General features: G+C 47.9%; 4 protein-coding genes across 4 annotated transcripts; 1 reads left to right on the top strand and 3 right to left on the bottom strand.

Moving 5' to 3' along the window:
• Positions 1-151: 151 nt before the first annotated feature.
• On the top strand, positions 152-2,275 carry BZA70DRAFT_266054 (uncharacterized protein; the record flags this gene model as incomplete). The annotated part of the gene is made up of 2 exons (XM_064911001.1): positions 152-482; positions 537-2,275. The coding sequence occupies 2 exons, from the start codon at positions 152-154 to the stop codon at positions 2,273-2,275; spliced, it is 2,070 nt and encodes a 689-aa protein (XP_064769659.1).
• BZA70DRAFT_274729 (uncharacterized protein) lies at positions 2,022-4,388 on the bottom strand. The gene is made up of 3 exons (XM_064912021.1): positions 3,754-4,388; positions 2,829-3,733; positions 2,022-2,771 (listed from the first exon to the last, which is right to left on the bottom strand). Exons 1-3 carry the CDS (start codon positions 4,151-4,153, stop codon positions 2,463-2,465), a joined length of 1,614 nt encoding a protein of 537 aa, XP_064769658.1. The 5' UTR covers positions 4,154-4,388; the 3' UTR covers positions 2,022-2,462.
• A 135-nt stretch (positions 4,389-4,523) lies between these two features.
• Positions 4,524-7,666, bottom strand: BZA70DRAFT_109126 (uncharacterized protein). The gene is made up of 2 exons (XM_064909396.1): positions 6,723-7,666; positions 4,524-6,664 (listed from the first exon to the last, which is right to left on the bottom strand). Exons 1-2 carry the CDS (start codon positions 7,487-7,489, stop codon positions 4,780-4,782), a joined length of 2,652 nt encoding a protein of 883 aa, XP_064769657.1. The 5' UTR covers positions 7,490-7,666; the 3' UTR covers positions 4,524-4,779.
• An 8,682-nt stretch (positions 7,667-16,348) lies between these two features.
• BZA70DRAFT_274716 (uncharacterized protein) lies at positions 16,349-18,227 on the bottom strand. Its single transcript, XM_064912020.1, has 2 exons — positions 17,742-18,227; positions 16,349-17,667 (listed from the first exon to the last, which is right to left on the bottom strand). The coding sequence occupies exons 1-2, from the start codon at positions 18,023-18,025 to the stop codon at positions 16,596-16,598; spliced, it is 1,356 nt and encodes a 451-aa protein (XP_064769656.1). The 5' UTR covers positions 18,026-18,227; the 3' UTR covers positions 16,349-16,595.
• Positions 18,228-23,253: the final 5,026 nt, after the last annotated feature.

The raw sequence follows: 23,253 nt of genomic DNA, 5'->3' as shown, positions 1-23,253 counted from the left end.
ATCTGAGCCTCACTGAAGCGCGAACATTACGCGTGCAAGAAGCCTCGCTGAAGAACAATACATCATCAAGAAATCCCCCACAACCCACCCACACCTACGAATATGGCACACCCAATCACCGTCAACTAATACCTTGTGCTTGCATGTGGCTATGTCAGCAGAATCATACAACCACCTCTACCTGACCTGGATTAAGGAATGGCAGGACCGCGCGGAATCGCTAGGAGCGAAAGCGCAAAACGCGTACAAGAGAGCATATAGTACGCTGAGTGCCTCGCCGATTTCGTTTCAGCACCCGAAAGAGATGCTGGTGCTGAAGAATTTTGGACCGGGCATATGTGGCCAGCTGGAGGCCAAGTTGAAGCAGTATTGCATTGCGACAGGAATGCCGATGCCGACTGTGACGTCTGCTTCGTCTACATCAGGGCCGAAATCTTCTTCAGAACCAAAGGCTAGGAAAACCAAAACAGCAAAAGCAAAAGGTGTGTCTTAGTTGTTAACGGCTGGATTAATATCTGATTCTAATATTTAAACAGAGACGAACGAAAACGAGGCACCAGCTACTCAACCTACACAGACCCGACCGAAACCAAAGAGAAAACCAAAGCAATACATTCCCGCCTACCGCTCAGGTGCCTACGCCATCCTCCTTACCCTCTACGACTCTGCAACCAGCTCTAAATACGGCGACCCAGCACTATCCAAAACCGAGATCATCGAACATGCACAGGCGCTCTGCGATACCTCGTTCGAGAGTCCAGCCGGACGAAATCCGGATCAGTCTGTGGGCGGGACCACTACTTCTTGGTGTACGGCGTGGACGGGGGTTCAGCAGCTTGTGAAGCACGAACTTGTGATTGAGACGGGAAAGCGGGGAAAGCATTTGTATGAGATCACAGATCTGGGGAAGGAGGTTGCGAGCAAGATGAAAACAGTGGCAGAGGCGAGACAAAAGGATTCAAATCTTACCACTCTGGAGACTGAGAGCAATACAGCTTCACAGCCTATTAGAGGATCACAGCCTATTCGAGGACCACAGCCTACTCGGGGATCACAGTCTTCTCGAGGAACGAAGAGATCTACAGAAGACGTCGATTTCGGCTCGCTCACTTCTGACGACGAGTCCAGTCCCCCGACACAGCGCATTTTCAATTCACAACCCAGTCGGCTACCAGCGGCTGCTAGCCGTTCAACTTACTCATTTTCCAACCTTCAACCAATCGAGAGACCCGCATCGACAACCTCACGAGCAGGTCTAGTCAACAGTGCATCTATTGCTGATAGTACGGCGGCAGTTGCAGACATTCCTCTTCCCCAGTTCACTCCTAGGATATGGGAGCCAGGGACGTTCAGCCTCTGTCTTCTTGTCGATAAACGAGAAATTAGATCAAAGGAGAATCGAGAGTTTTTTGTGTCATCGCTAGTTGAGCTTGGTGTGAATGCCAGGGGCAGGGCACTAGGACTTGGTGATATGCTATGGGTCGCCGAGCACAAAGCTACGGGCGAACAGGTTGTGCTTGACCACATCGTCGAACGGAAACGAACAGACGATCTGATGAGCAGTATCAAAGATGGAAGATTTCTTGAGCAGAAATATAGACTGTTGAGAAGCGGACTGCGCAATGTGATGTACATCATCGAGGAGTCACCCGGAGTCGATCTCGGAACTATGCACGATGCCGTCCAAACTTCGATTATGTCAACCCAGGTCTTCAACGAGTTTTTTCTCAAGCGGACTTCCGGTGTTGAGGAAACATCCAAATACCTCGCTCGTCTAAGCAAGCATCTCGAAGAAGTCTACACCAAGAAGCCTATTCATATCATCCCTGACGCCGCTGTCGATCACGATACTTATCTTTACCTGATTGGTAACCTACACACCACCGACCCAAACACACAATACGCAATTTCCTACTCCCGCTTTGAATCGACATGCTCGAAATCCGGAAACCTCACAGTCCGCGATGTATTCCTACGAATGCTTCTCACAATCAGCGGCATCTCATGGGAAAAGGCAATTGAGATTCAAAAAGAGTTTCCGACGCCAAAACATCTATGGACAGCACTGAAAGAGGAGTATAACAGAAATGGAGAACAAGCCTCTCGAGATTTGATCATGAACCGGTGTGATCGAAACGCGAGGATTGCAAGGAAAAAAATCGGAAAGGCGCTCTCGAGCAGGATCGCAGAGATCTGGGGGCCTGCTTCGAAAACGGTGGGGGATTACCGCAAGACTAGTTTCAAGAACGTTGACCAAGAAGAGAGCAACTCATGAGGCCAAGGTGTTATTTATGGAATTTCCCTAAAACTAATTATATAATTTGCGCAAAAATCCTCCAAATGCTGTACAAATGGTCAAAAAAGGTACCCTAAATTCCAAGCTGCTTGAACAAATGATGTCGGAACAAGATCCACAGGAAAAACAAACTCCATATGTATGAAACCCTCCCCAAATATTCAACTCAGTACTTCTCCACTTCCTCGTCTAAGGACTTCCTCCTCGACGGCGGCAACACCGGCAGAGGCGTTAATTTCTTCAAATCCGGTTCGCGCACCATGCAGTAGACCGAGCAGCTCTGCGGTACACCCATCGCCTTTGATGATGATAGTAAAGGTTGCGTGACATCCATTGTTGCTGCTGCTGCTGGTTTGGATGTTTTGGGATCGATGAGACGGAGTTCGTGGATTAGTTTGAAGCCAAATGTCTCGCATAGTATTAGCAGGGGTAGAGAGGAGACTTCCATGTATATTGGAAGATTCTGAGTGTCGGCCTGAATTGATGAATTAGTAACTGCACACGGGATCTATAAAGGTGAAGAAGAGCATACCATATCAAGGCCATACTGCAGCAGCTGAGAAGCTATACCCTCGTTCCGGTACTCATCAGACACAACCAAGTTCTGAACCGTGATGTACTTTCTCCCTTGAAAAACGCGTTTCTGAATTTTTCGCTTCGAGCGCAGGTAGTGCGAATATCGAAACTCATCAACTACTCCGCCAGGAAACTCCGGCACGAAGGACATCGACCTCAACAAACTACCAGCCTGCAAAAGATATAAGAACTCATCAAGTAGCACGTTCATCCGTGCAGGCAGAGTCTGCACATCAAACAGGAAAAGCCTTAGACTGTAAGGCGAATGTTTCTCCAGCACCACACGCCATTGCGCAAAGCCCACCACGGGAGAAATTTCTTTGATATAACTAGGCGCCATTGTGATACCGGTCGCTTGCGACAGCAATGGCTCCGAGTCGTTTGTCTGTTGCGGTAGAGCGGTGGGCAAGGACGAGGATTCAGTCATTACACTTGCGCGGATTAGAATGTCGCCTTTAACGGCCGCTCGGCGAAGGAAGATATTGCGGATTGTGGAGTGGTACCGCTGCATGCGTTTGTATGTGCTCGTGTTTGGACTCGGGTGTTTGGACGAAAGGTGACCCCTCAGATATCGACACAAAGGATCCAGATCGTTTTCGAGTGCTTGGTCAACCAGCTCCCGGCATTGAGGAACGTGTTCATCTGCCACCCGAAATATCTTTGAGAAAACGGTAGTCTTTGAACTTGGCATGGTTCGGCGCGTGCCAACTGCACGCATGTGGCCTCGGTCGTCGGGACTTATTGTTGTGAAGAATCCAGCGGCGGGAAGTATATCTCTCACCAACCCAGCTGCCGAATCGTGTTTATCGTAATACTGAGCTGCAGGTGGTGCGGTTTGTGCTAACCGTCCTATACTAAGTTCTTCGGTAGATCTTCGAAACTCGAGAAGTAAACCCCAGAAGCTGAAGTCGTTATCTTCCTCGTAACTACCGGTCTCGGTTTGTGGGGAAGTAGCTCCGGAGTTGAAGTCTGATCGTAGCCGGAAGACGACGTCGACGAAGGAGACTGTATTGATTCAGATTGCGCCGTCCCACTCGCAGGCCCATTCCTACTCTTTGGATCCTCTGACCCATTATACCCCTCCTTCTCCGTCAAAGACGACGTCTCTTCATCGTCATATTCGCCTTCATAAGCCGTATACATGCTCGCGCTATAGAGCGACGATCGGTCTGTTTGCGACCCCGTCGTTCCATCGTCTTCTTCTTCGGCAACGAACCCGCGCTCAACCGCCGTCAACCCTGCTTGCTGCTGCCGTAAAATATAGCTTCGAACCGCGTTCATTAACAGATGCTGGTGATTGCGAGGGTGGTGGGTAAATGAAGTCGTTCAGGAGTTTCCGGAATGGTTGAAAGAGACTGATTTGTCGTGGCGTTCTCGTAAATCACTCTCGATTTCAAAACATATCCATACGAGCAACCTAGCAGTCAATAACAGCAGTTTCAAATATCTCGCCCAAAAAGCTGTTATCGTGCTGTCCTATTTCACTTTGACCTAGGTTGCTTTGCTCTAGTGCACGCGCTGCGTAGGCTTTTTCGAACAGGTCAGCTCACGCCGGCATTAGCATTTGTGCGGCTCAAAACATATCGATAAGTCCTGGTTTTTCTCTTATCTTGCCTAAACCGGAAAAACGGCATGCGATAGAGAATATAACATCACATAAGAATGCTGTATACGTATATTATATATTAGACGGTATAAATGTAGCAGAATATTAATACAAAGTATTATAACTGTATAAAAACACAAATTCCCTACGCCTCTTTATATCTTTTATGCCCCAGATCCTGCATCTATTGATATCTGTAAACATTATTGTCTTCAGGGCGACCTTCAATATGCTCAGAGTTCGGTGGAATCGGTGGCTGGGTATGCGAATTAATGATATGCCCATTCTGATGCTCGGCCTGCTAATGCTGTGGAGCGTGATTCCACAGCTCGGATTGATGTGCTTGTGGATGTTGCTGCTGGTGCTCGTGCTGTTGTTGGTGTTGGTTCTGATAATGATGTGACTGTTGCGAATCTTTCTGTAGCTCGGGTAGCAGAGGCAGAGTATAGGGAGATCGCGATACGGGTACTGGTTTCGTTTGTTGCTGTACCGAGGAGTTCAGATTATAATATGGAGCCATATACTGCGATGTGTGTGGCATCCGTTCCCGCGGTCCCATCTCGTTATGCATCATATGAGCGTGCTCATCGGGCGATATACTCGCTCCTCCATTGTCAACGTATTCTTTCGCCACCCCATCAGGTAAGCTTGCGCTATCATAATGCGGCATTGTTGGGGCAGTGGTAGTCGACACCAGACCTGTTGCAAGCCACTCTGGCTCACCAGTGAAGTTACCGTCGAATCCGATACCGTAGGAGTCGATGAACCATTTCATATCTTCCAGATTAACCATACCGGTAGCTCCGTACGCCGAATCAAATATGTTATTCTCCACGTCCTTGGTCTCGCCCAGAGACTCTAGACTGCCTCCATTGTGAGCAGTGGCGTCGTCCGAAGAACCGGGTACACTCCTTTGACTAGACGGACCCTGGCTCTGCGCGACATCGCTCTCCTGCGGCGCCGCTTTCTTCAGCTCAGTCTCAATATTATCGCATAATTTGAACAGCGTCTCGGCATACTTTGTCGCAAGATGTATATCGTCTGGCGATGCATCTCGCAGTGTAGACGCCAGCCCACGAATCGACGATATAAGCTCCTGTTGCCGGTCGGGGTCGGGGTCGCGTTCGAGCGCTAATACCTTGGCAAGGAAGATTGCTGCGTGAATTGCGCGCACAAACCAATGAATCGGCGCCCATCGCAAATATCCCGTTTCATATACTCGCTGGATAACTCTGATTATCTGCTCAGCGGCTCGCGTCGCGAGCAAGATATATAGATCTGCGAGTGATCCGTCTACCTGTCGGTGACCGGGCGGCGAAAGCGCAAGCGAATAAATATATAGCTCGGCGTAATGGTATTCCAGCATCAAAGATTCACGCTCAATCTTGTCTTCAATAATCAGTAGCTGGTACTTTGTGTTCCACGCAGCAAGACGTGAACGAAAGTAACGCAACAGGGGAAGGTAGCTGTCTGAATTGAGAATCTTGTACATTGACTCTGGATTTGAGTACAGACTCTGGTGCGCAAACGACAGAATCCGCAAAATGTCAAGCTTCGCATTATCCAGCGCCGAGAACGAAATCGTGGATGTTTCCTGAAACGAATACGACAGCATGGACGGCCGCCCCAGTCGCAGTGCGAGCGTGATGTCCGAATAGAAACAAGCAAGCGAAATCTCCCGCCATTTCGAGAAAAGATTCATATCCTGCGCAAGGCGGATCGCGACTCCGATCATCATCCACGCCATCCGATCGCTTCGGCGCGCGGCAGCAAAGCCGCCGTATCCGCCTCCGCCTTCAGGGCCGCGGCCGTCTTCGTCGTTGCTAGGAAGATGGGTCGGGTTTGCGTAGTCGCCTTTTCGGCGGTGGACAGATCTCGGGTTCCATTGCGATAGTAGAAGGAATGCTAGAACGGTTGCTAAAGAGATGCTGCTAGCTTCGGCCCAGACGGTTTGCGATATGAGACTCTCGCCATACGTCCATATCGCAGAGTGCACTTCTTTTGAGCGCGCTGTCATCCCCGCAGCTGGAGGCGGATTCAAGTCTCCAGATACATCAGGTAATGCACAGTAGCGAGATGAGATGGATAGGATGGTTACTAGGAGCATAGGGTGAGCCGCCAGGTTGTTTGGAGGTTGCAGCCCGGGTGGGATATAGGGATAGAAGGGGTGCAGCGTTTCGAAAAAGCTGAACATGAAATATTAGCACACAGAGAAACGATTTTGAGAGTGAAAAACCGACTTACAATCTCAATAGGATCATGACCTCGGATTCACTAATTATTCCGGCCTGAACGGGATAAAATAGACTGAGCTTCGACGACCTGAATATCCAACGAGAATGGGTCTCCTTCGCTTTTATCCGCTTATATGGCTGCGACGTGCTGTTTGTCTCTGCTAATCCATCTCCTCTATCCTTTCCTTCTGCAGAATCCGCCACATGAGCGAGAATATTCAAGGCGTCGGCCGCAGTGTGCAGCCCCCGATCCTTAATCAATGAGCCGGTGATCTTCTGCTCCGCTCGGGATTTCTTCGGCTGCCTGCCGTTCGGTCCGTTGTCCTCTGAATTTGCTCGACCAGAATCCTCGTCTTCGTTTTCGCTGCCTTCTTCTGAATTCGCTAGATCTGAATACTTCCTTGCTTTGCCAGCCCTGACGTTTTTCGCGCCTCCACGCCGACTAGGTACGAAATGGCATTTGCGGCCTTCGCGCTTACACCGCGCACATGGCGGCTCAGAAGGGTTTTCTAACGATCCCAGATCGCACTTCACCTTGCGTTCTCGACAGTGCAAGCATGCCTTATATGATCTCTTGAATGGGAACCCACCCCGAGCGATGGACCCTTCTCGGGCCGGGGACGCGGAGGCTGAACTTCGTTGCGCCGTCGACGGGAACTCGGTTGTCAAATGCTGCTGCTGCTGCTGATGAGGCTGTTGTGGAGCTTGGGAAAGAGCCGTAGCGCTGCCATTGCGTATTTCGTGAGAGTCCTGGAAGATCGCGTGCTGCTGGTCCATCTATATGTCGGTATCAAACCAAAATATGATGTTCTCGCTCTTGAACTGTTCTCTCGGTTGATGGCGGAAGGAGCCCACAGATCTGCGGTTAGCCGCGGCGAAGGACGATAGGAAAATACGCAACCCTAATCAACCACTCCATCCTCGAGCAGTCTCTATTTCGTGTGTCTGTTCTCTGGCGTTTGTTCCTTTGTTGTTCTCTTGATAGCCTTCACATTTCATCTGTGTGACTATGCCATTGTGTGGAATTCATCACGAGATGACCTGATAAAATTCTATTCTCTGTGGTGAGTCCGACTTATTCACGAAAACACACGCAGGAATCAGCGACAGATCGAGTTCGATGAACTCAAGTGCCGTCACGATAACTTCGAGCTTCTTGCTTCAGTGCTGTGATGTCCTTCCAATGCTAAATAGCTGCACCTGATAAGCCCATAGATCGATGTTTCTTACCCCGGAGAATGAGTGGTACAGTTTAATGAGGAATGCGTGAACGTAGGAGCGCAGAGACGAGCGGCTGTGGACTATCTACGCGTCCATGAGCATTCTGGCAGTACTCTTCTTTCTTTTCAAAACCCAGCTCTCAATACCAGACGAATGCGGGTGAATTTTGGAGCTTGACTGAGCGTTGAGTACTAGTCCAGCCTCGCTCGACTGTGTCATTACAGCGGTTAATAGCAAGTGAGCACATCGATCTCCGAGCCCAGGCTTTCAATAAGAGTGAAAATCCGAAGACGATGGTTCCTAATGCACCGTAAAGAACTAACTAGCAATCGGATTTTGTTCTGGAAGCATTATGACATCAATCGCAGGCATATATATTACCCCAAGAGAGTCAGTCCGAGACTGTAATATATATCCAAGAGAATAAGCGATTTGCGAGCTATTTTGCGCGGAACGTCATTTCTGAGCGCGGAACAAGACTGTGACGGGGCAGATATGAGCATAGCATATCAACAAGTCTTAGTGGTCGGTAAAGTGGCAATTTATTGCTATCAGATGGTTGAGCAAAACGGACAGGTAACAGCTCGGCCGAATGCTTTGAGATTTTACCCATGATAGCCTCTACAAGTCTCTATATACCTTGAGCGAAGCTGTTCGGCGCCAGAAGCATAGGATCAATAGAACTCCCGACAGTCGGTGTTTCGGCGGAGCGCCGTCGGCCCTCTTCTATGACGGCGAGCGGTGCACGAAGCAGACGTCGAATGTGATACTCGAACGTCAGAGAGGAACGATGACGATTCGTGATGCTACTGAGAGCAAATACTCAATTAGAGTCCCGTTCGGTATCATTGTCCGAGAGAGATAGATTTAGAGAGTCACGGCGTGTATCTATGACGACACCGCTTCTCTAGAGAGCACACGGCGAAGGGCGCGAGAGAAAGCGGAAGGAGGAAAGGGTAATGAATGAACAATTTGCAAAGAGCTTTACGAGGTCTGAGTTTCATATCATACCGGACCTTAACAGTTTTCCACCAAGCAGTGGCGAATATCGAAACGTAATCCTGTGTTCTTTGCCTCGATAGCTTCTCTCCAATCACAATGGTGATCATTTCCGGCTTTAGTTTTCCGATAGAGTAGGAAAGAGAGAGTGTGTGAGAGATCTATAGAGCACTCCCTAAGCTTTGCCCTCGTCGTAGATGCCGCCCGCGGCTCGTATTCTTAAGTAGCTTTCTAAACGATCCTGGAGAGAACAGCTTGAGTTGAGTCCAACAACGCGAACAATGGAATATGTCATGATTTTGACTAAGAACTGGCGACGAACAATTCAAATCAGCTAAAGTCAATAGATTTGATTTACTATTTACCAATCTTTGGGTGTTCCAATTAATATAGATCTCCAAGAGCCATGGCTGGGCACGAACAACAGTTAGAAAGACCCTATCGTGATATAAATAGCAGAGTACGGTTGAGCACTGTACGTGCGCGAGTAATAGTACTCAGCGCCACTGGGTAGTTAGTTGACATTAACCAGCTGGCCTTGCTCGCCGAACGAGTAGAAGTCAAAAGCAGCACAGCCCTCGAGCGACAGAGTTCTGAAGCAGGGATAGGAAGACAAGAAAATCATTCAGTCTAATAGGATAGTGGTCCGAGCAAAGTAAGAGAGGCAAATACCCTGAACGAAACAGAGATGGCAGGGCGGGAATCGGAGTTCGCGCCGCAATCGGCTTCGTCCTCCGCCGTAATCATCAACGGCGTTGAAGCTCGAGCTTGGGTGAAGTGCTGACGTATTCCTGGCCTTTGTCGTTCTCACTTTACGGGGTAGACCTTGGCATCGATGGGGATCTTTTGCATATTCACTGCACTGCAGTGCTTGGCATACTTGAAGCAGCGATCGATCGAAAACAGCATCGTGAGCCAGGGATTGCAGAAAACAAAAAAGGCATCGACTTGATCGAAGAGCTATGATCAAAGAGATGGCAATCACGGAGAACTAATCTCGGTCAACACACCTTCCAAGACATACCTAAGAGCCAAATTGGAAGCTGTGCTTAACCTAAGGCTTAATCGGGTTAGTCTTACCCTGGATCTGTTGGATCTTGAGTCTGTCAAAACTTTTTTTCCCAGTGCGCTGGAACGCTTCTCGGCGATCGAAGGCTCTGCTTCCGGAATTCAATGTCCAACAGCGGCGGGGAAAATCACTATTGGTCTTTGATAGGTCTGATCCGTAGGTGTAATGCACCTCAGATTTCACAAACACCAGATGACGGATGCCCCCTATCTTGAAAATTCGTTTTAAATCTCTTTAGGGCAAAGAGAGCTACTGTACGGATCAGCATCTAGATGATTCAGTAAATCAATGACTGAAATGTCCCTTTCTATTTGCAGAGTATATTAAACACTCAATAACCAAAGACTTCGGGACCCAGCCGGGGCACTTCTCAGCATTGAAAATTGTTTTTTCTCGCATTGTAAAAGGCCTGTGTCGTGCGGCCCCAAGCAAGTTCTATTAAATCTAAAGATCCTTCCATCTTCTTTCCAGCTTTGCTCAAACCTCTGTCCTCTGCCCTCGGACGCCGAACTAGCAGGCCGGGCGCTGTGACTATGGCTTTTATCAGTGCCCGCAAAAGTCCGTGGCTGGGCTTAGTTTCTCTTAGTCTGGATTTCGTAGGATCCAAGTTCCGGCAGTGCCACTCCCAGATCGCGTTGCTTCGCATCACACGATCAACCTCCGCGCAACCGGTATTAAGGCCATTAACGAGATCTAGTAAATAAAATCAGTAAACGGAAAACCGTTGTGCTTATTGTTCCGTAGTTGGTTTTTTCCTTGAATTTTTGTGTGTGCGTGCCGTTCTGAGGAAGGGTCTAAGTTATGGCCCTCCTTTCCAGTTTTGAGGGAAATTTTAGGTTGAGTGGTAGAGTTGCTGCTGTGATACAGATCGAGTGTCTCAATCGTCAATCGCCGTCCGCCCGCCCGCCAAATCGTTGTCAAAACCGCCCAGCAACGTCCACACGCTTTTCTCAGATAGGCACTTCAAAAAGACAAGTCAGGCAGTATTCTGATGCAAAATATTGTCTTATGCTCCCTTTGCCATTCCCAAATAGTTTTACAAGGAGAATTGAGGTGGTTACGTGGTATTGGATCTTGTACCATTTTAACGTTCTACGATTTAGCATTTTCGCTAAAGCACACACTAGTCAACACGTGTGCCATGCCGGTTTGGGTGGGCACACGTAAGGTCCAGCTATCTGAGCCCGTATTATGGGACGAAGTTGATCTTTGAGTGGTCCCTATCCTCATGATGATTTATAGCGTAGTCTGGAAAGTCATACATGTGCCTCTGTTCTCAATGAACTTGTTTTGTTTTCTATCCTGTCGGATTGATGCGTATTGCCCGAGGCAATATATTAGCTTAGCCCGTCATCGGAGTAAGTTAGTTAACGTACAAAGCAGAAACACACCACTTCCATGACATAACTTCGCTTCTTCAACCGTACAATGGATATATCGGTTATATATGATAATAAGTGGACATACAGAATATATTTTTAAAAAGATATCAAGGGCAAAAATGCGGGGTAGAGAAACTATGGGCTGGTCCCGTACTTCCCACAGGGCTGGAGATGGTATCAGAAGACCTTCTCGCCCATCTTAACGAGAAAAGGGTTAGCTAGCACGAACGGCGCTCTTCCATGAGACAAAAGCTGAAGATATTGCTAAACGTGACGGGGATAACTTTTATATAAACTTAGAGACAACAGAGCCAGACCCGTCCCCAGCGCGTTGGGATGACAGGCGACGGTTGGATTTTTGGCGTTGAATCCAATCCATGCTTTAGATCAAATCCAGCAGTAAAGTGACGATCAGCCGATCGATAGTGAAGGAGAACGCCTAGTTAGCTGGACAAACGTTTTGAAACGGTAGGAATGATGCGCATAATAAGTTTGGATCTGCCCCAGTGATTTTACGCGTTGAATAAAGGTCGTTTCAGCTTCTAAATGCGCGTCGGGATCCTATGAAATCGGAGTGTGATAGCTGATAGCCAGCGCATTCGCGAAATCGGACCAGTGAACTCCCTGTGCCTAGAATCTGCGACAATGATGAGCTAAGCAGGCAATTTACAGAAAACTTGTAGAACACCGAAGTTCCGCCCGATCGATAGTTGATAGGTCGAATGTGCAATCAGTTGACAGTTTTGATGGCGAAGATGGGACGGAAATCCGGGACGTACTTGACAAATCTGTACGCTTGAGCCGCTTGTACCTCTTTACCAACACCAACGGCGAGAGGAATGCTGACGTTGACCTTTATGCGCTAAATCTATCCGGCCTGTCAAGAAATTTGATAATTAGTGCTGATAGGCAGGGCGGAATAATTGGGTATCTTTGATGGCTCTTGAGGGCGTGAGAATATAGGAAGAAGTAGCTTCACCATCTGTTGATGCACATCGCGCAACAAAGCTCATCTTCTCTACTCGGCTTCCACTCTCACACGTCCCTTTAGCCAGACCCACTCAGAAGAGTGTCGAGCACGAATGCGATGCTAGGCTAAGATCGTTATAGCCCATTCCGGACACGATCCGGCGAAATCATTAATTATTTGTCGGAATATATGGCAAGAGTAAAACCGTCAGCTCATCAGCCCCCTTGATTGGTAAAAAACACGAGATTTCATGACAATCGTCCTCAAAACGGTGATGCAATTTCCTTTATTTTCCAGCATCGGCCATGTCCAAAAGCCCTGAGATAATTGCTCAATCTTCAAGATATGGCTGAGTGGCGACTTCCTCCGACCGGCTCGACCGGCCTTCCTCTCGATCGAGCTCTGATCCACAAAAATGGACTTCCCATTACGGTTGGAAGCTGGAGCTCGATTGGTATGCGCCCTAACCCATTTTAAAAATTTATGGGGAATTAGCTTAACCCGGCAGACTCACGTTTGTGTTCCACATTGCTTTTGTGACTCGCTTGTTACTTTCCCCCAACCCCAAACTGCTCCAAAATCACACCAAGAATATTATATTACTCGATGTTTGATTAATATGAAGCTGATGATAAATACTCCCTCCTCCATATCTTTCTGTTTCATTGCATGACATTGCATTTCGCACATCACCCGGTAAGTCGACGCCCTCGTTCAACACGCCAAACACCGATTGCCACCCCATCCAGTTCTCGCCAGCGAAGCTTTCGAACTCGGGCGCTCCTACCGTCGGCCTGGATGAAAATAGAGTGAGTGGCAAAGTCGAGAAAAGTTTTTGCGGTTCCTGGACTCTACGTTTTAAGAAACGAATCCGAAAGAAGTATGTTCCTGGGCGAAATGGTTCCAGAAATTTTTTTTCCTTTTCTACTGCCCTCGGCTCCGAAACAGGAAGAAAACTTCGTTAGAAGCTGGAATGGTCCGTGAAAATTCTTTTGGGAAGAGCGGTTGATCTGATCCGACGTTCACCATCTGCACCAGCTATCGGTTTTCTCTTGCTTAATGGGTAATCTGGAGAAAACAGGTATCACGGCGAACTGCGATACCTGTTCCAGCTAGGCCGAACATTCGGCGGGTGACTCCCTACTCTATACCAACAGCAGAGCACGATGCAGCTGGATTGCATTTGCATGCCTGTAGATCTTGACAATCTGGTACGGGATACGGCTGTGATAGTTGGAAACGAAGGAATTTGGCTGTGAGTCGTTATTATACCTGTCTTATTCGCATTACTGCATATTTATTATACGCCTGCATGACTTTTTGGCTGTTTGGTTTGTAGCACTTTTGATTTTCGGATTCTGTATATCGGAGCAGCCAGTCGGGGGGTTTTCTAAGGGTCTGTACGTTTTACAGCGAAATACAGGCTTATAGTCAATATCATTCAAAAAATTATTGAAATCTCCATGGTCATCAATCTAATATTAATAACCGATTTATTACTTCCTTGGAAACAGCAATTGCATGCATTCACAGGCAGGAAAAAAAGAAATCGGGAGTTGACTAATGAACCTGCAGCGAAACTAAGGTGTTGAAGGTGCAAAATTCCAGGAATCAAACAGACAATCACCAGGATACGGGATTGATACGCTGTTTGATTTGACATAAGGGTGACCATCACATATCTGTATGATTTCACGGCAGGATTCTCTGCTACTGTCCATGAATGTGCTGAAGTGCATGCGTTGGCGTAAAATCTGCATTTACCGTCGGAGGTACTCACGTCAAGCCGGTAGGTTGGCGATGCAGGTTATTGACGAGAAACTAGAAAATATGGGGGAGATGTCAAAGTTGTATTGCACCTTAGGCAGAGAGTGAAGCGAACAAACCGAACTAGAGTGATAGTCCTGCATGCTGTGACGAGAACAAGCGCCCCTTGGCCTTCGCCCAATAGAACAGCAGTACCGGACTAGCCATTTAGTTCTGCAGCTGAAAAGAATTGACTAACTGGAACAGTAGTTCACGATTCTAGATACACGAAATCAACAAGTTAGTCGTAACAAGAGAATTCGGACCAAAAACGCGTCTCCATCGAGGCAGGTGTTCTCCCCAAAATCGTAGCCCCTGGTCCCTTAATAAGAGAAAAACGCAGGGCGTAGACCCAATTAAGTAAAGCGCCCCAAGCCCAGTGCTCGCCTGGAGCTGACTCTCGGCCCGCGTGTGCCCCTTGCCGCTTTCACCCAACGACAACTTTAATCACCTTGACTTGAAAACTCGGATTAGGCCGTGGGGAGGTGTCTGCTCGCATTGAAGTCACATACGCCAGAGTAAACAAAAATGAAGACTAAAAGATGACTTGATGGCCACAGGGGGCATTGTAGGGATTGCTTTAATTTTTTGTCCTATCTCTAGCTTGACTTTCGAAGAGTGGGCAGAGATAACAGAATTACCTGACTAAGCGGCCATAGTGACTTAAAATAACCATCAAATTTACCGTGAGCCGCACAAAGCCTTAAAAATGAGAATTGAGTTTTTGGTGCCGCACATGAAGGCTTGAGCGCGTATTAGTATGGGCCTTCTGAGCACGAACCAGGCCACGCTTTTCGTGTGAAAGAATGAACACGTAGTCGAAAGCAGAGCGCAGCTTTTTCCGTTTTGATTTTCGCTCAGCCATTATGTGCCAGGAGTGGGCTAAATAATCGATAGTTAATTAGATGACGATGGGGAAAAGGAGAAAGGGTTCAACTTTTATCGAGATAAAGCTCGTATAATCCTCAGAAAGGCAATAATAGTAGATATAGAAAAGCATCGGGCGCACGTATGCGACTCTTTTCAGCGCAAGAGTTTCAAAGTCAAAGAGAGACTGTATATATGTGGACTTGGCAGCAATTGGCTACTATTGCTCGACCGCGGGCAGGGCGGTCGGTGGTAGTTACTGGCTGGCTGAAGGCTCTGATCACCCACAGAAATGCGCACTAGCAAGCAGTGTGAAGGCACTCTGCAAGGCAAAGTGGCATGCCTGATCGTCAATCCAATCAACGCAGACGAAGTATTGGGTCTGGCAGGTGTGGAGAGAAACGTATCGGAATCTGAAGTTCCGATAGTTGCGGCACCTTATCAATAGCAGCTACAATCACAGCAATAAGCGCAAAAGCCCCGGGGGACCTTGTAGGGATCATCAACGCAATTTGATTAGGAGTGGAGAAGAGAAATTGAATCAAGGGGTTCGGAGGAAAGTTAGCGAGGGCCCATTTGATTAAATTGCAACAGAAACGAGCGAAGGGAAACAGGGATTTTGTCGGCCGTTTGGAGTGCTGTTTTGCAACATAAATACATAGTACCCGGCGCAGGGAAAAACCCCTTCCTGTCTTGTCCGCTTGATCCGAGCGATACGAGAATGCCACAAACAGAGAACGCTTGTAGGATGAGAGCAACCTAAACGAGAGAAAATTATTGAACGAAGGTGACTGGGAACACGGGGGGAGATAAAATGATGTCAGGGGTTGAGCTTTTGATTTTTTAAAAAAAACGAATTCTCAATTTACTTGGTAACACATTGTTGGCCAGAGTTACACGTGGTTGGTGCCACGTCGCGTCGTGCTTTTAATCTCTAACATTCTGGGATCAGATAGTGGGCAAGCACCAGTCTCAGATAATTTGCTGTGATTATCTCGCCCGTTCCGGTAGCAACCGGATGGAAATTGCAAGGGAAGTAGCGCTTCAGGAAGTGACTGGAATTGAGGCAGGTTCACGAATAATAGCAGTGATCGGTAGTTAGCCTTCGAGATCAAAGTCTAAAGTTGTAGTTCTCCCTTCCTTGCTCTCGCATCTCTCCACTCTCAACAGCGCCACGCAGCGGAATGAACATCCCCTAGAAATGATAACACCATACTCCTTAGTCACCAAACCCCCTTCCTCACCAAGTCATGCCAGTGTGGGAGGGTGGGCGGCTACTCCTACAGACGGCTGATTCTCAAGAAGCTGAGGATGATAAGAACATCTCAATTTAAAAAGTCAATACTATTTATATGGCAAATAAACTGATAAAAACAATACAACAAAGCCAAAAAGTGCTGAGCCCAATTCTGTACACCAAAATAGTAACAAAAATACAAATACTCACAAATGAAGATGGCCAAAACAAGAAAGCATAATGTAAACACCCCGTAATATAGCCCGTTTCCCTTTAATACAAAAATGACTCCGCATATGATCATGATTGAGTAACAGTGTAAAGTGTAGTACTCATTCATCCTCCATCTCATCCTCCTTCAAATCCGCCTCCTCCGAACCAGATCTACTGCTGTGATCTTCCTCTTCCGCGATGTTGTTAGTTGCCTCAGAGCCAGAGTCACCAGTAACACTTGATTCACTCGAAGTGCCATTCGCGTTCGCGTGGTGTCTCTTCGATCTCCGTAACCGTCTCAGTCTTCCTTGCATCAGGTAGTAAGCACCGCGACGGACAATGACCTCGAGCAAGCTGCGCTCGTAGCCGTATAGTTCATAGGTCTGTTTGTAGATCTCCTCAATGATTCTTCGCCTCTCCTTCTCTTCAGTGTCGCGGATCCAAGTCCGCTCACCAAGCGGGAATCCCTGGTCTTGTAGGATTCCAAGAATGTGCTGCTCTCGCGACCGGGCCTCATCGGGATCCTGTGCGAGTCCCATGCGAGCATGGAGGTCAGGCAGGGGAATCCGCGATTCGCTCTGCTTGCGAGGCGCGCGCGGAGGACGAACTGGAGCAGCGCCGTTAGAGGGCTGGCCGGCCTTGAGCGAGGAAGCGGCAGCAGCAGCAACAGCCATCGCCAGCGACACTGAGCTGTCTGAGTTTCCGCTCAATGACACCGGAGGAATGGGAGAGCATGCAGGGGAGGTTAATGAAGGAGCAGCGCTGAAGGCGTTGTTGTTGGAGGGGTAGTATGTGAGGGAAGGCGAGGACATCGGAGTTGAGAACTCGGACGACGAGGCTGAGGAGATCGACGACGCAGACGAGAACGATTGCATTTCCGGTGAAAGACGCATCCGTCTCTGCGCCTGCATTGACACGAACTGCGACAGGCTGGGATCAGAGTCAAGATCAGCACCAGTCATGTCCGCGAACGTTAGGTTTGTGAACATCTTCTTGTTCATCTGCTGTGGCTGCAGTTGTCGTTGTTGTTGTTGCGGCTGCTGGTTTTGCTGCTGCTGCGCGGCGAGAATCGCAGTCGCAGCAGAGAGGTTGTTGCTATTGATAGCAGCGGCGATAGCAGCCGCTGTGGCCGCCGCGTTGTTCTGTAGATCATGCACGCTAGGGCAGACATCGTTGTAAATCTGCTTAGGTCTGTGAAAATGAAGAAAGACACGTTAGATTTGATCAACTGCAAGACTGCTTCGTGTTGATGATGAAAAACTTACGCCTGGAAAGAGTTGTCGAGCAAGTTCATGCCAGAGAAGTCCGAATCAGCCGATAAGCTAACAGACTTGTGCGGCCAATCGAATGAGAGATCGTTGAGTGTGTCATCATCCTTGCACAAGATCGAAGTCGATGCGTCGAGGAGAGAAGCGCCAGTAAGTGCAGCTGAGGATGCAAAGAACGACGGCGACAGGAACTCGTCTGAGGGAGTGATGGGCGAGGACTGATCGTCGAAGGACACCCACGACGAGACGTCACCGTTCGAGGACATAGCGAGCAGATCCATTGACAATTGTACGAGCTGAATTGATGTAAGGGGGAAGTGGTGCTAGGTGTCGTAAGGTAGAGGATAGATTGGAAGGAGACGTGCCGTGGCAATCAGAAATTAGCGAGAGCGCGGTGGTGTGCGATATATATGGTAGCTCATCGCTTCTCGAGAATACCGCTGTCTGGGTCGCGTCTGTGTGGCCAGGCAACTTTTCTTTTGCTGGAATTGCTTTTTACCGGAAAACTTTAAAGACTGGGTACCTCTTTGCCGTACCTGCGCGACCAGCTACCGCGCGAGCCAGCGCCGAAACAGGTATATAAACCTTAACGAATATAGTACGAACTTTTCTGCGGCTGATTCACCATTTCAAGCAGTACCTGGCAATCGGCAGGCGCGCTAACTACTTTCAGCGGGCTAGGCCCCAAAGCCTAAACCACTGCCCAAACCCTTGTCCCGAGAGAAAAGAATGCTCGCCGACAAATTCGGCACCCGACTACGTGAATTGAGCCCATTTCCCTGAGCGGAATGATTTTTTCACTCCCACTCACGTTCTCTTGTTACTTCTTCATTTATCATCAGCGGCGTGCGTGCCCCGGATACCTCCCCGCAGAGGTCTGCCCGCGAGGACCAAGCACGGCTTTTGGCTTCGCCGCGAGCACTGGAAGGAATGATGGACTCACTAGGCAGACCAGATTGCATCCTGATACCCTGTTACTCACGCTGACCTCTGCGAGCGCGCCAAATCAGACCCGGCCACAGCGAACGCCGTGGGAGTGGCGCAAGGTGGACGCGGAAATCAATTGCCTTTCTCCGAAAGAGAACAAATGACAAAGAACTGCAGAAGACGCGACTTTGACGAGACTTCGTGAAGGATAGTAGAAATCGAGCCAATGGCTGGATAGATATGCCCACGGGCTGGCGGATTACATAGGTTATGTCTACTGATTAGCTTTCTGATGACTCTTCTCTACACGTAGCGAATGTGTTTTCGCACGAGAGCTTATTGCTGATTCTGATTTAACCAAAGATACTCGGTTGTTCTAATTCCTTCAGCCGTTTCTCTTCTGCAATATGAGCGTACGTGCTTGAAAGTGAGCTAGAGCGGCTCCGAGCTCTTGAATAGTAGTTAGCCTATTCCGTAGGAATTTTTCTTGTTTTTTTTTTGTGTTTTCTCAACGTTATCGCTTGGCTATCCCTGCTTGCTTGCCGAGCGCCGTTTTTTTCATCAAAGCAACTGCAACATTACTTTGAGGACTGTTTTCATTGATTCACTTCGCTTCGCTTCCTCCATTCTTTGCTTCTCTCAATATTATCTTTCTCTTTGAACAATTTAATTGGCGCTATCAGCACTTCACTCGTGTAGCAATTAAGTTTCTCAGCTTAAGATAAGCCACAGGAGCCTCACTGCGTAAATCCTGCGGGCCTTGCGTTCCCGCCCTTGGTGAGCGCCGTTATCGCTCGCTTGCTTCCACTTTGCTACTAGTCGCGCGCTTTACTTTCCTCCACCAAGCTGGCGGTGTGCGAGAATCCTGGGCTTTGGCAATAATTTGCTCTCAAACCGAGTCACGTGAGGCTCTAAGCGAGAAAAACAAAGACGCTTTGCCCTTGCTACCAACCCCACGAGAACATGAACAGGAACTAGCACAGGGACGTGAACTAACGGTCTTGCGGGTCCAGAACAATAAAACCTGGCTTTTACAGCCTGATTAGTTTATCTCCTCTAACATCTTACCTCTTTTCACCTAGAGCTGCCGACTTGTTTGCTTGCATGACATTAGTGATTTCCTCGATCTCTATCTTGCGCTGAACTAGTCCCGCACTGCATGACCCAATTCGGCTTCAGCTGCTAGCCTGCTAGCCTGGTTACCTCCTAGCTTGGCTTGTCCCCACTGAACGGCATACGCTCCTTTGTCTTTGCAGAGAAGAAGGAAATGCTTAGCTTCGGACTGATTCCGCCTCGGAGCTCTCTTGCCGATTCTAAATTGACGGCCCTGGTCTTACATTCTCTCGCTTTATATCATCTCACCTTCACATCCCCACATAGTGTGCCGCGTGAGGTGCTTGCATCACCTATCCCGCTTAAGCACCTCACGGACTTTTTTCACCTTCACTTCTTCTTTCACCCCTACGCTAGCTAACGCATGCTGTTTTTTGCTCCACGCGGTCTCAATTTCTGCATTCGAATCTGCCTGCGATCGTGCAGTCGGTAACAGGGCTCGCCGGATTGAGATAGAACAGGTAAGTCACCTGGGTAAGGAGGAAACATAATAAGACAACCACGCGTCTTAGCATCGTGACAATTTTCATCACCGCCAGATCATTATCCCTCATTCGCGAATGCGCGTGAAACAATTTATCTGCAGGGTTGTGTGATGGTTATCATTCCTTGCCATATTCTGCCAGTCGTTGCTATCTGAGAGTCGGTGACAGGCGTTGTCCGCGGTGCTTCGACTGTTCATTACCCTCTTTTGCTAGTCCTGATGAGGAATGCCGGTGGACTCGGGGGTTTGGTGATCGGGAAAATAATGTGTTCAGCTGTTAATTAGATAGCAATGTGCTTTTCCCTCTATCACGACTATTACTGCTTTCCCCGCTATTGATATGTCCCCGACTATAGAGAATTATCGGCAGTAATCAGTAACGGTCTATCTATAGATTAAAACAGGCTGTTGACATCATAGAGTCAAGCAAATTAATCTGTCGGCTCAACCGTCCCGCTCTATCAGCCTGCAGCAATTGTAAGTATGCAATTAAAAACGATAAATGGTGTCCTAACCATTTATTAGACGATTCATTATCCTATAGCACTCCAGTTGGCAAGTTGATGAGGGTATGACGATGCAACTTATCTCTTGCTATATTTAGACTTCAGCACAGTGCGTACTATATCGCTAGCCGTACGATGGCCGTACGTTGCACATCTCTCATCACGCAAGCACCGAAACCAGTGGGCCCTGAGAATTTCCCGAGTTATTCATTTTATTCTTGGGAACTGCGACAGAGGCAGCAGACGATGAACACTGAAGAGGCAGTCAGCTTCAGATCTGTCGATGGTGTGTTCTAAACCCAATTTACTCGCGTGTGAAACATCTACGTAAGGCATATATCAATTTATACTGCACACAAGCGAGCGCGTGGCCCAATATATATTCTAAAGTGGATAATTATGAAGATGCGATGTACGTCACGCTGCTAAATCTCTACATCATAGGCAGCAATTATAGGAACATTTTATTGGATCGTTGTCTTTCCGCTGCAACAATTCTGCTCTATTTGTAGAATCGTATAATTAAGGACGCTTGAATACAACGAGTACTCGGAAGCCCAAATATACGTACAGAACACTAGTGCATAATTTATAGTGCGCGCCGTTAACTGTACATCGTATATTGAAAAAACCAGCATCTATAATTACTCGTCGCTTTTCTCTCAATTATAGAAGTCTGGTGCTTGACCAATAGCCTGTCTTGCTAGTGGCGATCTTGTGCGTCATATCCAGCGTATCATTAATCGAGATAGTACTGACCAGTAACCGTCAGTATCTGATAGCGTTCAAGATAGCTTGTTATAAAAAATAAGTCTGACCGTTATTTTCGACGACCGTTATCTAAATTACGGTGCATACGGACTCCAGTAATTTTTATTAATATTCCATGCGCCGGGCAGATCAGTACGCAGCGATTATAGAGACGAGCGGATTATATCTAGCCGAGTCGCTGAGGCATCGATGGCATCGTGGACTACAAAATGCGACGAAGCCAGTTAACATTCTGCTCAACATATTTAAATTTCTATAGATTCTGATGCTCCCTTTTTCCTCCAATGGTCTACCTCTTTGCGGGGCCAGGCGGGTCGAGGTTCCGGGGGCAGTACGCAGAGCGCCGGCTCGAATCCAGAGCAGTCAGCCTATAGCAAAGATTACTAGCTGGACCGTGTGAAGTTTCTTAGCGTGCTTTTCTCTAATAGTTTAAGGGTGCGTTCGCTAGCAATTTCGTAAGAATAGGATTCAAAAAAAACCTTCTGCGGCTTGGCGAACGCGCCAGCTGAATCTGATTCTCTCCTCCGCTGATGAAAGCAATTTCCGTGATGGACGGGTCCTGATGAGGGGTTTGTGTGAAGAAACAGCCCTCTCTGTTTCTTTTGAACACCAGGGTTAAGGCGTTTGAATACACCTTTTTTAACGTATTCAAGAAAAGCGTATTCAGGCCCAAAAAGAATGTATTCAGTCGGTGCCAGCGAACGCACCCTAAATACCCTTTATGAAATCATTTCTCTGCGCTTAACTTTTAGATCGTCAAGCTGGGAAGAAGCCTGCAGAGACTAGAGCCCAGTCGATGGAGTACGTAGTATTTCAAGCGCGCCAATGAGACTAATACTCGTGCTAACGGTGAAGCTACGACTGCACATACGCTATTGCAAAAAATCATCAAAGGCCGCTAAACAGTACTAGCCAGAGGCCCTGATGGGTGCTGAATAACCTGATCTGCTGGGATTTGCGGGGTGCTGTCCTGTCTTATGTTTTTTGCTTGGTCCTGGAGCTAGAATATCATGGAGGTTACTGTTGATTTGGGAGCTGTCATGTTGATCGAATGCAGAACAAAATCTTAGCCGTCTGATTTCTGTGGTTTCATGAGATTGAGCGTAAGAAGATGAATTGAGACACGAGGCAAGACAGGCTGAGTAGGGGTTGAGCGGAAATGGAGAAGAGAAAGCGGAAGTAGTCGAGGAAGATCAAAAATGTGGGGAGCGGACTCTCGCAGATTATCCCGAGCCCAAAGGTCGATCCATGCGTCCGCTGAACAAGAAGATTGACTTACGTTCGAAGAGAAAATTAGACTCAACTCAAATATAAAATATTTAGGTCTTTTAGTAGATTTTGAGAGCTGGGAACGCTGGTATTGATGCTGAGCTACGAGAGAGATCTCGAGAACAGCTCGATAGAGATAGACGCCAGACGGAGTCTACCGAAAGATAAAAAAATTATATCTGTACGACTCGTTTTTCTAGTGAAGTAGCGAGCTTCCGGTATCCGAGATAAGATATATAATCAATTACTCTGTTTGCAGGACAAAAAGAAAAGCGTCCAAACAACCATCTGGATGGTAGGTCATATACTGAGCAGAAATCTACTACGCGGTGGCCATGATCCGAGCTGAAAAAATCATGCCTTGGGTGCTATTAATCGCCCATGAACAGTGCTTTTTTTCCCTGTGTCCCTGGCGCGAACAGCTAATCAGTATCGTAAG

The sequence above is a fragment of the Myxozyma melibiosi genome (genome assembly GCF_037950935.1).
Source record: "Myxozyma melibiosi strain Phaff 52-87 chromosome Unknown BZA70scaffold_2, whole genome shotgun sequence".
Taxonomy (NCBI): Eukaryota; Fungi; Ascomycota; class Lipomycetes; order Lipomycetales; family Lipomycetaceae; genus Myxozyma; species Myxozyma melibiosi.
Note: the sequence above shows the minus strand (reverse complement) of the source record. Positions and strands in the feature narration are given on the sequence as shown.

Bases quoted from the DNA above. Each gene is read 5' to 3' on its own strand.
- BZA70DRAFT_274716 (XM_064912020.1), bottom strand. From the start codon at position 18,025: ATGGATCTGCTCGCTATGTCCTCGAACGGTGACGTCTCGTCGTGGGTG. The intron at 17,668-17,741 runs GTAAGTTTTTCA...TCATTTTCACAG, and splicing joins CTCGACAACTCTTTCCAGGC to ACCTAAGCAGATTTACAACG.
- BZA70DRAFT_274729 (XM_064912021.1), bottom strand. From the start codon at position 4,153: ATGAACGCGGTTCGAAGCTATATTTTACGGCAGCAGCAAGCAGGGTTG. The intron at 2,772-2,828 runs GTATGCTCTTCT...TCATCAATTCAG, and splicing joins TGCAGTATGGCCTTGATATG to GCCGACACTCAGAATCTTCC.
- BZA70DRAFT_109126 (XM_064909396.1), bottom strand. From the start codon at position 7,489: ATGGACCAGCAGCACGCGATCTTCCAGGACTCTCACGAAATACGCAAT. The intron at 6,665-6,722 runs GTAAGTCGGTTT...TTTCATGTTCAG, and splicing joins GTCATGATCCTATTGAGATT to CTTTTTCGAAACGCTGCACC.